General features: G+C 31.1%; 1 protein-coding gene across 3 annotated transcripts in view; it reads left to right on the top strand.

Moving 5' to 3' along the window:
* Window positions 1-14,924, top strand: part of LOC143258482 (G2/mitotic-specific cyclin-B-like) — a 45,728-nt gene that overhangs the window by 14,698 nt on the left and 16,106 nt on the right. For 2 of the 3 annotated variants that reach the window (XM_076517530.1, XM_076517531.1), the window contains exons 3-5: window positions 7,526-7,609; window positions 8,251-8,415; window positions 10,442-10,603. In XM_076517530.1, the coding sequence (XP_076373645.1) occupies window positions 7,526-7,609; window positions 8,251-8,415; window positions 10,442-10,603 (411 nt within the window). The remainder of the gene's footprint in view (window positions 1-7,525; window positions 7,610-8,250; window positions 8,416-10,441; window positions 10,604-14,924) is intronic. The other variant, XM_076517532.1, reaches the window with a different exon arrangement.

Raw genomic sequence — 14,924 nt, 5'->3', positions numbered from 1 at the left:
CCCACATTCTGGCACTGCATCATTCTCCAGCAGACCTGTGCACATGCTTGGTGGGAAAGACGTCAAAGCCAGAAGAATTCTTAGATTAGGTTCACAACCAGTATATCTTCTACAACCAGTTCCAAAGTCATATGGGGCAAGAATCGAAAGATCAGTCAGTGGGCAATATAATTCTGTCCCCCTCTGGATCTTGCTCTCTGATGGCCAGGAAATAGCTGATACTCTAGATGAAAGCTTTTGCCAAGTATCTAGCACTTCTGCTTCTTAGCCATCAAGACTCAGGCAGAGCAAGCACCTCTGTCCTATCAAGCTGATTGTCTTTTTGACTATAAACATTCCTTTACACTAGTAGAACTCAAACTGGCAGTACATTGGTTGAACCTGATGATGTACACTATGAAATGTTGTGCCATTTATCTCCTGCTTCTCTTACTATACTTCTGCTTGTTTTTAACTGAATCTGGCAGGAGAATGTTTTTCCTGATGCTAGGCTATTGTCCTGCCATTCTCTAAGCCTGGGAATGATCCTTGAATGAAACAACCTCCTCTAACCCACCCAGTGTGGGTTCCGATGACATCTCTCCACCATGGACCACCTGATTCAAATTGAAACGTCCATCAGAGAAGTCTTTCTCAAACGACATCTTGTATCAGTGTTCTTTGACACTGGGAAGGCTTATGATACAACTTGGAGGCATGGCATTTTGCGAGACCTCCATGTATACGAGTTATATGGCCATTTGCCCATTTTTATTAAAACTTTTTTAATGGACAGGAGATTTGAAGTTTTTGTGGGTTTGACACTTTCCTGTTTTTTTCCATAGGAACTTGGAGTCCCTCAAAGCTGTGATTGAGTGAAACACTTTTTGGAATAAAGATTAATACCATCACTGCACAACTTCCTCTTACTGTTGCAAATGGGCTCTATGTTGATGACTTTCACATCTAATTTCAGTCATCGAACATGATATATTGAGCGGCAACTACATATTGCTGTCAATCATGTACTGAAGTAGACCACAGCAAACAGCTTTAATTTTACTCTCTCTCTCTAAAACTGTTTGCATGCACTTTTGCCACTGATGGGGTATTCACCCTGATCCTGAACTCCGTATTGGCAAAGTTGTGCTGCTTGTGGTCCCTGAGACAAAGTTTTTGGGGCTTATCTTTGACCTTTATACTGCACATCAAGCAGCTATGGGTCAAATGTACAAGAGCACTGCACATCCTCCATGTCCTCTCTTTCACCACTTGGGAAGAGGATTGATGTTCTGTGCTACAGATGTATTGTGCTCTTATTCATTCAAAAATTGACTATGGATTACTGGTCTGTGAGTCTGCCAGGACTTTGGCTCTGCACTGGGCTTTCTGCACTTCCCCAGTTCAGAGCTTATACGTAGAGTCTTGTGAACCTTCTTTGTACCTCTGCTGTTAGCTACTGTCTACTTTGTGCTTCAAAACTTTCTTTCCTTATCAAAGCATCCCACCTGGGATTGTTTTCTTTCCTTAGTTGGCCATACGTTTTCAGAATAGACATTCTGCCAATGCTCCTTTTGGCCTTTGCATCCGGGCATAGTTGGATTAATTGGGTCTGTCCTTGGATAACATTACTGTATCCTCTGGTCAGCCAATCCCACCTTGGCTTCTTACAGTCCCCAAAAGTGACCTATCTTTAAGTAATCTGAGAAAAGCACACTCCTGATTAGAAATACTGTCTGTTAATTGCTGAACAACTTTTGGACCATCCTCCACTCTTACTTATACAGATGGTTCAAAATGAGGTGACATTGTAGGCTCAGCCATGGTTTGTTTTGGTTTGGTGGTTGAGCACAGAATCCCTTCTACAGCTTCTTTGTTCACTGCTGAACTGTATGCCATTTCTTTTGCCCTGGATCACATAGAAGCTAGTCAGTATTCAAACTGCACTTTATATACTGACTTGTTTAGTTCTCTACTGGCTCTGGAATTGTTTCATGTTAGTTCACACCCTGTTCTTGCTGATATTCAGAACTGACTAGCCCAATTATCTTTAACATTTATCCACTTTTTCTGCATACTGGGTCATGTTGGTATTTGTGGGAATGATCTTGCCAACACTGCAGCTAAATCTATATGCTCTGGCACTATCACTGCTGTGCCGGTTCCATACATGGACCATGGTCCTGTATTCAAGGCTTGGCTTCGTGCAAGTTGGCAGTTAACTTGGGTTGAGCAACATGAGAACAAGCTTTTCCAAATAAAACTCTATATTGGACTTTGGCTGTCTTGCTTCCATAAGGATAGGAAAGAGGATGTTCTAACTAGACTACACATTGATCACAATTTTTTAACTCATTGTTTTCTTTTATCTGGAACTGATGCACTAGTATGTAGTTTGTGATACTCAGGCCACAGGAAACCATATTTTACTTTGTTGCCATCATTGAGAGCAATGATGGTGCCATTTTCACCTTATTTTGTCCCAAGGTTTGGCCATAATGTTAGATAGTGTTATTGGTGATGGTGACACTGTCTGCCTTGGATATGTTTTCAGTTTTTTAAGGCCATTAATCTTTTTAATGCTATTTAAGTTTTTTAATTTATACATTAGACCTTTTATTAATGAGATTCCCTTTTAAGAATCAGTCCATCTAGTTTGATTTGAAATTAGAAAATGGCTGTAAAGTCAAATAACCAGTACTGGAAAGGCGAACTTCAGGTGACTAACGCTTCTGTTCAAACTACCTGTTAGTCGTCCTGGCAAATTATTATTAGTTTGCTACAAGTATTTTAAAATTTTTATTACCTTTTGAAAATGGCCATAACGTCAAATAACTCTGAACCAGAACTGTAAAGGCCAACTTCAGGTGACTGATGGTGGTTTTTGTACTTGCCTGTTAGTCTTTCTGGTAAGTTCAGATAATTAGTTATGCTGCAGAAAGTCCTCTACCACTTGTATTACTGTAGTTTATCTTTTAATGCTGCAGACTAGATATAAATTTAGGTATTATGCTTTTATTTACTTTGTTTTATTTTTATTTTAAATTTCCTAATTTTACTTTAATTTTAACTTTTTATTGAATGTTTGGCACAGATAGCCTAGCAGTTTTCTACCATAAAACACCAAATTAACCACCCAACCAAGCCACTCTTCTATAAAGTTCGTTAACTTATTTTCTACACCTATGGAGAAGTTTCTTTACAAGCCTTTTATGTGGCACTCTATCCAATGTTTTCTGAAAGTTCAGATGTACTAAATCCACACTTACCTTGTCTTATGTGCAGTAACATTTTCAAAGCATGTTAAATGATTTATACTGGGAAATGGGGACTACCTGCAGTTTTTCTTTTCCCCAAATTTTCTTAGGATAATTGTGCCATTATAATTCTAGACAATAATTTACATGTTTTGGAGAAATTGTAACTTAAAGTATTTTTGTTTGCAAAAGTTCTGGCATTGCATGATACCTGGAGTATTTTGAATGCAGAATCTCATGTGTATTCAGATTGTAAGTTGGCTGGTTGAAGTCTATCCTTGCCTTTTTATTTTTCGGTGCTAAGACAGTAATACAAAATATTTGTAGTTTGGTTAAATTTAATTGATTAGTGATTAAAAACATTGTATACAAAAGCACAAAAAATACAAAGATATCCTAAAGATTTTACTCAACTTCAGTTGTCATCTGCTGTTCTATGCTGCACAGCAGGCATTTTTAACCACAGGTTTTGTTGATGTTATCCAGTTACAAATTGTCCTCTTCCCTACAGATAATTGATATCTTCAGTCTGTTTTAATAAAGGCTTTTTTGTAATAATTTCCAATTACAGATTTGTGCAAACATTTGTTTTGCATGCATTTACTGAATTGAGGAAGAAAAACAAAATGGCATGAAATTAGTAAATGTTGTGCAACTGTAGCACTTTATTCCTGAAAAACGTGGTATTGAAACTGCCATTTAAAATTTTAAAAGTTTTAGAACTCCAAGAATGTGAAAATAACTTGCATAAATTCAGAATTATTCTGGATTCAAGCTGTATTTGCATAATCACATGTACATATTATGGTATCTAATATTTTCTCTCATTTTATATTTTTAGTTACCATGGTGACCTCTCCTTGGGGTTTGTAGAGGCTTGCAGTATGTGCATCTTCACAAAATGTGACACTTTAATTAAACAGTAGATGTTTATACACACAAAATCAGTTTTTTTAATGAATTATTTTTATTAAAAGTTTATCCATAGATATATTGAGTCTTTTTTTTGTCCAGACTGAATGCAAAATAATTTCATGTGAAGATTAAAAATACTTTTTGATTTCAAAAATTTCAGATGTCATTTGCATTATTTCTAAAGCCTCCAAAATATGTTAATTTTTTTCAGTAAAACTATACAAAGTTGGTCAATTTGGCAGACTTCATAATTATCAAAGAAATAATCAAAATAAATCCTTTTTTCTTTCTAGAATAACTTCGTATTCTAACATAAAACTATATTTGTTTGCCCTAAATATTTTTAAATTAACATTTTACATCAATTTATACTTTGTTTTATTACCATCTGAATCTCATCTAACTACTAATACTATTCATGCCATTATAATATAAACTGTAAATCATTTTGTGAATTGAATTGCATTATCCATGAGCTATTCCAAACTGCTACTATTCATACTTGGAAAGATTTAATTTACCTAATCTAACTTTAATGTTAAGTTTCTATTTTTGCATCTTAGTTACTTTTATAACAATAAAGAATGCACATGAAAAAGAAATGTTGTTACTTGGGCCTTCTTTTGTTGCTTTTGGTTGTCAATGATGCTTAATCTTACTTTTTTATACTAATGGTAGTAGTGTACTAAGTAATGCATATTTCATTAAATAATACACCAAAGGACATAAAATAAAAGTGCATAAAGCAGACAGTGTCAATACAAATTGCAGTTTCCTGGCTTTTGAACTGAGACAAGTGCCATTACCAATTCGTCAAAACTAGTTGGTTTGTTTCTTGTAGGAAATAAATTTGTACTGGTAATTAACATTTTAGGAGAGAAACCAATATGTCAATTACTAGAGGAAAACCATGGTTGTTTTTTGTTTTGTTTTTATTGGTTAAAATAATAGTATTAAATGTAAAAGAAATGTTGAAAAATCCTGAGAGGGTGTGGCAAGAGGGGTCTGATTTTCTATTTGATTTTAATAATAAAATAAAATTGAAAGCTATGAGCAATGACAATATTGTAATAAATAATTTGCATTAAAATTCATGCATGGAAAGGAGAAGTAAATTAAAGAGGGGGATGCCCAGAGAAAACAATATTGGATTTCTCATCCTAGGAAGTTCAGGATCTTTTTAATAAATATTACCTTATAAAATTAAAAACTTGTACACTATTAATGTTATTAGCTACAATTTATGCTTCACAATTAATATAACATGAACAAAAATTTTTTTTAAATTAAATTTTTAATGTAACTTGCTTGAGAAATATTTACTGCTAAAAAGTCACAAGACATTATCTTCAGAAAGCCAAGGAAACTACATTGCTGAGAGAATATTGTTTTTTATTTAAAAAATGATTTGTGACAGCCTAGTTTAGTTGCAATATCTTTAAGTCCATTATTTCTCTGGTTAATTGATTGTTGCTTTATTTTGTAATAACTGAGGTATTTGGTAATTTGTGCAGTATCGAAGTTGTATTCTATATACCAGGAACTTTTTTGTGATATGCCTTGTATGGTACAATGAAATATTAGTTTGAAGCTGAATAGAAATGTTATTGGAATAAAAGCATATAATTTACCTCTTATTGGAGGATGTTATTACAAAGAGTTAAATCTTTTAGTGCTGAATTTAGTTGTCATGATTTCTTGATGCTAAGTAATAGTTGCTTATTGCTGATCAAATCCACTGAAGTATTTTGTTCCTTTGAAACTGGTATGTTAACATTCTGTGCATTGAGCGCATAGGAAATATTTTGAATAAAAATCGTGAGTAAAAGTATTTGTAACAAAATACTTTGCTTTTCAGACATTTGTGGTCCAGTATACCATATATATTTTTGTTTTGCTGTAAAAAAAAACATGCTAAACTGAGATGTTTATCTTTAGTCTTTTCAATTTGTAATTTTACTGGTAATCTACATCAGAGTACATTTTATGAGCTGTAGTGTTGACTCTTAAATCTTCTTTTGGGTCTTCTAAAATTGTACATTTTTGGAGTCTGGCTGGCTTGTATATCATGATGAGCTAATATATTGTGGTATTTATGCTGATCATCATTGGAACTGGTTGAATTAGTGCATTGTTCTTCTAATCATGGTATCTAAAAGCGGAAGAACATTCTAGGTTCTCCTAGCTTTTGTCTTTTCATTTGTTGGTACTGAAAGAAGGAAAAGTTGATGGCATATGCTAGTATTTTAAGATTAGGGAATTGAGGATAGCATTAGGGGTTTTATTGTAACAGATAAGGCAAACAACTCTGGGAATGTAAATCAAACTTCAAAGGGCACAATTTAGCATAGCACATTATGTAGTTCTTTACTTACCAACAGATGTGGAAGATAGAAATTTTTATTACTTGTATAGTTGGAAAAAATAGTAGTAATTATTAGAAACTTTAATTTTAATTAATTATTTTGTGACACTAACCAATATATATGATTAATTATCCCTGATTTAGTTGAGAAATAAAGGTAAATTCACCTATTTAAACTGTTTATTGATGTAAATCTTGAGTTATCACTTACCAGGTTAATTTCGCTTGAACTGCTATTGATACTGACAACCCTTAACATTTAGCTGTTTTGTCAAGCATCTTATAAACTTTGTGAAGTGAACTTTCAATTTTTATTTAACATTACTGAATAGCTGAAATTGAATTTTATTTCGTACAGAAGGTGAGACAAAATAAATTAAATGTTATACCTGCACAAGACATATTAGTACAGGGTGTTTGGAAAGTCACTGTGCTCTTATGTATTTATTAACCAACATGTTTCAATATAGAATACAGGAGATAAATATGAATGACAATTATAAACAATGTTGAAAGTGACCCCCGTTGGCATCAATACAGGATTTAACCCTTCTTATTTTGTTTCTAAACACTCCTATGAGTTGCTGGCTTGAAATAGACTGAATGAATGCTGTTATCACTGCTTTCAAACCTGCACAGTGACTTTCCGAACACCCTGTAGAATAGTGTAGATAATGCTTAAAGATCTTTCTAAACAAATGGTACGTAAACAGTAAATGAAATTTGTTAATGTAAAATTATATATAGCTACAGCAACTTTAATATAATGAAATCAGTAATAATAATTTATACTAAGTATGTGTTTTAAACTCAATTTGTAAGGAGTGAAAGCTTGACAGCTTGAAATACACATTTAACCATTGAAATTTGAATGTATTATATAAAATTTCAGTTGATTGTATGGTAACTTTTATAAGAGATGTACATGGAGTTCATTTTGTGCTTATAGAAAACTTTAATGTAATATTTGGGTATTGTCTATTTATTTATAAACATATTTTCATTTTAGGCTCCCTTTGTACAGAATGGCTTTTCCAGAAATGGAGAATTGTCAAAATATCTGCTTAAAAGTGAAATTGTTTGTTCAAAATTGGTAATTTGTTTTATTCTTGTTAATGCTTTTTACAAAACAGTGATGTACAAATTTAATGTACATTTTAATAAAGAAATAAGTAGTTTTAATTGTAATTTTTTTGAAATTCAATCTACCTAAGTATATAATTGTTGCATTTTTATCCTATGCATAATAAATTAAACATTAGAGATCTTGCACACTTCACTCCAAAAATTAATTTTGAACAAAATTTGGTTTAAGTTCATCATATTCTTCTTTAATATACTTCAAAATAATTAATCCATAAGTAATTATGATGTTCTCACAAACCAAAGGTGGTCAAAGAATTTTTCTTTTAGTATTTAAACTTTTTATTTTATTTATTAATACCAAAAAAAAACTAGTTCTTTGAAGTGGTTGGTAAAATGGATACTATAAACAGTGTTTGAAGTTATGATATAATGTAAAATTATAAATTGTAAAGAATTTATTTTTCAGGGTCAGTTATTTAGTGGTGTTTAAAGTGTACATTCATTTACGTACTTAGTGTGTTTTTTTTTTTTTTTTAATATTTAAATATGATGGTGCTCATTGTTATAAACAGTATATTTATTTTTAGTGGTATATTTTGGGATAAATTTCATGTTTTTTTTTTGTTTTTTTTTCTTTTAAACAAATAGGATCAGATGGTACCAATGGATGTTAGTGCAGCTGATCTTGCTGAGGCATTTTCTTCCCAACTTTTACCTCCCAGTGTTGAAAACATTGATGCAGAAGATGATGGGAATCCACAGTTAGTCACAGAATATGTCAATGATATATATAAGTACATGCGAACTCTGGAGGTAAGTTTAGCCATTATTCTTTATTGCTAGTGGAAGAATACAACTTGGAGATACTCAGAAAATTTGTGGTTGGTATGTTGGTGATTACAACTCTTCGATTATCATTAATAACTGGCATCAAGATGAATTGAATGAATGGCATGTACAGTATTGTTTGAATGCCTACTCTTTATTTTTATAAACATTAGATCTCTACATTAATCATATCTTACCTGTTATAGTAGTAAGTTTGGGTTTATTATAAGTATGCCAGAAACAAAACTATTACTTAAAATAATTTTCATCCATAACTTTAGTTTTTACGTATACAAAATATGTGAATCAAAGTATAACTTATTGAACATTGAGATTTCAAATATAAACATTCTTTCTTCAACTATTTTGCTATTTTAAGCCAGTAATATATAGAAAATGTTATTGAACTACATTTGTTATTCATACCTACTATATAGTATTCATTAAACTTTTTGACAGTTGGAGTTAAACTGGTATTGAATTAAGAATCTTTTGAATTTTGTCATAGGCAAAGATGGTTTGGTTGGAATTGCAAATGCTCACTTCTGTGGTATGCTTACTGTCATACTATTGAAAAGTATGTGGTAAGATTGATGACTGGGTAGAAAACATTCTCTATTCATTGATATTCAGTAACTTTTTTGAATCAGTTGTGTACTAGGTGACAATCCCAGATGTTGCAATGACTTGTAAATTTGTTTACTGGTTTTCTCATTGGTATTCTATCTGTATACTGTTGTTTATTCTTAATATTATTTTTCCTAATTACAAATTGTATATATTCTTCCCCTCCTGACATCTCATTCCCTCAGTGTTAATGTGTATACCTTTATGGTTATTTTCACCCCATTAGCTGACGTCCTGCCATTAGTTATGCTATATTTGCATCAGGAGCTTCTTTACAATATATATTTGTAGGTTGGAAGATGTATTTGTTTATTTCAATGTCATGCTTAATATTTACATATAGTTTGAAATATTTGTTACTTGTGGAACTAATCAAACTAAAACATTGTTCCTAGTGAGTCTGTAATGCATCAACATTGTTAATACAGCCAGAAATATCTAAGTTTCGTGTTATCAGTACAATTTGGTTTTTTGTCAAGTGTTAACCATTCCTGTGGATTTTTTTTTGTTCTGAAGATGTGCTTTATTCTTTTTGCTCCAGCAGGTAAATTGTTTAAACTACCCAATAAAAGCTGGTCAGTATTAATAAGACCTTAGTACCTCAGTCATTTTGTGCAAAATGTATTTTTGTTTCTCTTTGTTATAGAACTATACTTAAGTATTTTTCTTGTACTGTCTACTTTGTTCTTTACAAAATATTTACTAAATTTGTTGCTAGGTGCAAATCTTGATACTTAATTGGTAAACTGGTATACCACAGTGTAATTTTGTATTATGTTGCAAAGTTTGTTATAATTCTCAGAATTTGGCAGTAGTCTTGAAGTTGCTTGAATAGTGGCAAATAGTCTTTCTAAAAGAGACTCAACAGCATATTAGAACTAGCAAATTTGTTCTCATTTTCAATGTTCACCAAAGTAATGATGCTTAAACTCAAATGGCAGTGGAAAGGTGGAAAAGGATGGATACAAACTGTTTGATTGTTTTGTGAAGAACATTCCTGTGGTTCCCATATATTCTAAATTATTAGTACTTATCTGGAAAAATATTAGATTAGAAGAATAATCTTGAAATATTAAATGTTCTTTTGTGAAAATAGTGCACAAATGTTGGAGATTTAGAATTTAGGAGTGGTAATGCTAATATGACGTGTACATGAATATCTAATACAAGTTAAAATGCTCTAGTTTTCCTTTAAGAATAATTTACTTGCTACTCTCCCTTTTCTGCTACCTGATTGGCATCTACTGTCAACTGTTGTGCTTGCTGTTAACCTCAGTTTTTCTGCCAGACCTATTCCTTTAATATGATGTATTAGTTTTAAATTGTATTATCTGAAATAATACTGCAATATTTTTGTCGTATTTTTCTTTTATAAATTTTGCAGATAAAATATTCTATCAGAGAAAACCATTTAGATAAACAGACTGAGATCACTGGGAAGATGCGATCTATTTTGATTGACTGGTTGGTTCAGGTTCACTTGCGTTTTCACCTTCTTCAAGAAACACTATATCTTACTGTTGCTATTCTGGATAGGTGCCTACAGGTAAACAGTTAATGGTTACGTGTATACTGTATGTATACATATATTCTTACTTGTCAATTTGTTTTGCTGAAGTTTAATGAAAGATTCTTGAACATCCATCAAGAAGGGAGGGGGTTACATAAGCTGCAGATGAAATATTTTTTTATAGATTCATCTTCTAGGGCTAATCTTGTGTGGTTTTGAATCAACTGAGTATTAGTCATAAATGCTACATATTTCTGTGATTAATGGTAAATATGGTAGAAGCTCAGTATAACTGCACAAAATTTAATTTATAACAAAAGTAAAAAATATTTTTTACAATGAGTTATAAATAAATGTTTATTAGTCACCTTTAAAATATTCTTGTTTTAGGCTTCACAGGGACAAACTACTTAGTAATTTTTGAATTTTGATATATCAACCTACTTTTTTCCTTGGTAATTATCTACAGTGGTTGCTCTTGTGATTTTGAGGTACATTTAATCTGAGTTCTTGGTTTTTAATAATCATCATTTAAACTTCTAGTCACAAGTAGCATTTTCATCAGAATGTAAATATCTCAAAACATATTTAAGAAATATATAATCTTAGTTCATTAAACATCTTCTTTTAAGTATTGATTTTTTTCTAAAACAGTACAGCTATAGGACCCCCTAATATGGCAAGTCTGTGGTATTAAGGTGGTTATTTTCCAGATTTCAGGTCCCACTGTTAAGTTGTATGTACACATCTCAAAAATTTACTGTTACAGTGATTTAGAAAAATGTACTAAAATGCTTTACTTACAAAAAATATACAATTTTAGAAATTAGTTAGGTAAATAGTCCACAATTTTTTGAACATGTATTGTAATTTTAATTTCTACATGTAGTTTGGCTTTTCTCTAAGCAACATTTTTTAAACATTTTACGTACACACACACACACACGTGCACATGCGCGCACACGCACACTGCTCACTTAAATGTTTTTCTTTCAGTACACAAGTTAGTTCTTCAGTTAAGGCAATACACCTATTAATTGAAACTTTCCTCTTCATTTATTTCCTCCTCATCACTGTCTTGACCTTTTATCATTCGTCACCATGCCAACAGTTTCACTGTTTGAGTTGGAGAACAACTATAGCATCAGTAGTTACATTGAAACCTTCTTTAACTGCTTCACCTATCAACTTGGCTTTCACATCTTAGGTCTTTAGCATATTTCAACAAATCACTCAATTTTTTTTTTTTTTGAAAATATGAAAAACCACTGAAATTGGCAATAATGTTTTCATTATTCATAAATAGAAGGCTGCAACCTATGCCATTGAGGTATACTATCCCATGCCTTTTTAGCTCTACATATTGCATCGTTAATGTTAACTTCTTTTTGGAATGCTTTAATTCGTATGACATTGTTGCATGTATTAAGAATTTTACACATAAATTTGTCCTTTTGTCTACACTTGAAGGAATGATGAATACTCTGATCCATAGTTTACATTAGGGATGTGCAATTAGGAGGCAAACAAATTGTAAAAACATTCTTTGATGGATGGAATCCAGCAGTCATACTATTGTGCAATCATCAAGTGGCTTGGCAGCCCAAGAGTGAGCCAAAGCTTCAGTTATGAAATGGTTTTTGAAGTATTTGAAGAACATTTGACATAATTCATTTTCTTTTAGTGGCTTTATGATGCATGGGGAAAACCTTAATCACATTAAAGGCTCTTGGCCTCTGACTTTTCAGTAACAGTTGTGCATACCAGATGCATTAGTACAAGCAAGAATAAGTTGCTCTTTAGTCTTTGAAACTTGCTGGTGCTGTCTCTTCTGCTTTTATGTAGGTTTTAATGAGAATGTACCTTGAAAATAGTGACTTGTCCATGTTATACACTTGATATGGTGTTACTTCATTTAAATCCACATCTGCAGATTCTTCTATAAAAGCCTCAGTAGCTTTACTGTCAGCCAAGGGTTTTTTACCACACACCTTCAGCAAACATGGTCATCACATTTCTTAAACTTATTTTACAAATGGGATGAATACTTGCATGGTGTTGTTAGGCCTAACTCCTTATGAAATAACATCTTGTGCTATAACAGAATGATAAACAACTTCTCACTGTCTAACAACACTATCCATGTTGACAGTCTTTGAATGATAACGTTTTCTTGTTTTCATTCAAATATGGCACATCACTGTTGGCATAAGTCATAACCCTTCTATTATGGGTGGGTGAGTGGATTCTACCCAACCCATATTTTCAAAGTTAACCATAAAGCAGTTATACTGCAACTTTTTAAAAGCTACACATCTTTGTGAAATATTTGCAGATTTTCAGTAAGTGTTACAAGGCATTTATATACAAAGTATTAAATTTAAGTTTTAACATTTGTAGTCCGTTATTTGCTTATGCACTTTTTATTTTCAAAAACTTGCTATTTAATAAAATTTTAATTTTAAGATAAAATACTTTTATCCATCAAAAAATTATCAAACTTCACATGTAAAATATCTATAACCACTTGTTATCCTCCAGATAATTAACAATTATTTTAAGAAAAAAACTTTATACTTTTTTATTTTTGCTATTATATCTCTGAGTTTGATTTATTCAACCAACCTTGTTACCATCATAAGAAGGAAAAAAGCTAATAAATTACACTTGCATCAATCTAGAATTACTAAAAATTGTAATATGAAACTACAAATCTTTAGTCTAAATAGCTTAAATCTCAACATAAACATCTATATATATATACAAAAAAAACGCTGAAATTTGTTTTCCTCTTATTTTTTACAAAGAAACTTGACTTTGTTCCAGTGAATTAATATTTCATAAAATGCAGTTACATTTTATTTGTAATACATACATATATACATTATTATTGCTTACAAATAAGTTTTTAAATTTCGCTTATTTTCTTTAAAGATAACATTAAATAAAGACTTAGAAAAACATTATTTCTTAGTTATGAACTTTGTATTCATTTGTTACAACATTAAGCCTTATCAGATATTGCACTTTGAGAACATAAATTAATGTATAATACTAAAATCTGACTTATTTTTAACTTAGTATGAAACTTGTTTATATTTTGTGAGGACTCAACAGGTAAATGAAATATTGATAAAATTTTCTGGAAGAATATGCACAACTAGTTGAATACAGTAAAATGAGGCTGAAAAAAGGTGTTATGTTTAAAGTGTTACACGTGGGTTGTGGTAAGCTGAAAAGCCACTAATGGGTATCTGTTTTAAATACCATGAGATTTTTGAAAATGCTTCAAAATAGTTATATTTTGAGATTCTTCCAAATTTTTGATGCTGGATTAACGTTCTATACCTATATGTATTAGGTAAGTCACTATAGTTTAAATGTCTTAAATGAAAGAGGGTTAAAATCTGATCTATTTTATTAATTTCTATAACCAAAAAGCAATAAAGAAACATATTGACAACCTTATAAATATCAAATAGGTTGATGATCTATTTTATTAATTTCTTAAAGTAAAAATTTAATTACTTTCAGTAAGTATAGGTTTGTGGAGCTTAATATTTAGATTTGTGTATATAGTTTTTTCATCAGATAGTACAATTTATCACAATATTTTAAGCCAAAAATAGATGTGCTTGGTGAGGAGGGATCCAGTATTTTCACATACAAAATTTTCTTTTAGTAATAAACAAACTAATCTATAAAAATAACTTCAATTAACTGTGGTTGAGTAAAATGTTTCCTAGAAACACCTATTTGTATTACTTTGTGTATGGTATGTATGAAGCTAGTTTCTAAGAATGTATATTTGGAAAATACTGATAACTATAAAATTACAAAAAAAAATTATTGTACCCAAGAATAGCAACATTATTCTAAATACATACGCATGTCTTGCAACATGGTTTTAGTCGGAGTTACTGGACATGAAAGAGGTTGTTTTAAAATGAACTTCAGGCATTTGCCTTAAATACCTACTTGCAGTAACTGTACATTATTTTCAAACATTTAAACTTTTGTGTGTGTGTGTGTGTGTGTGTGTGTGAGAGAGAGAGAGATAACTAGTATTGTAAAAATTTTACACCTTTTTTATTTTAGTTAATTTTAATTGTGAATTTCAACTAGAAAATTTTAATTGAGCAGTTAGTGTTGTCTTTAATTGTTTTTTCTATAATTCTTATTTTTTTTCTTTCTAAAGAAGCTTTTTGTTCAGATGTATTATGTTTTTTAAAAGTTAAGATTTTACCCACTTTTTAAATTTTTTTTTTTTGGAATGCTTATGGAATGGATGTTTGCTGAATTTAAAAGAAATAATGAATTAAATCGTTTATAATTGTATAGTAGTGCTATGCTGTTT

This window comes from Tachypleus tridentatus, chromosome 8 (genome assembly GCF_004210375.1).
Source record: "Tachypleus tridentatus isolate NWPU-2018 chromosome 8, ASM421037v1, whole genome shotgun sequence".
NCBI classification, from domain to species: Eukaryota; Metazoa; Arthropoda; class Merostomata; order Xiphosura; family Limulidae; genus Tachypleus; species Tachypleus tridentatus.
Note: the sequence above shows the minus strand (reverse complement) of the source record. Positions and strands in the feature narration are given on the sequence as shown.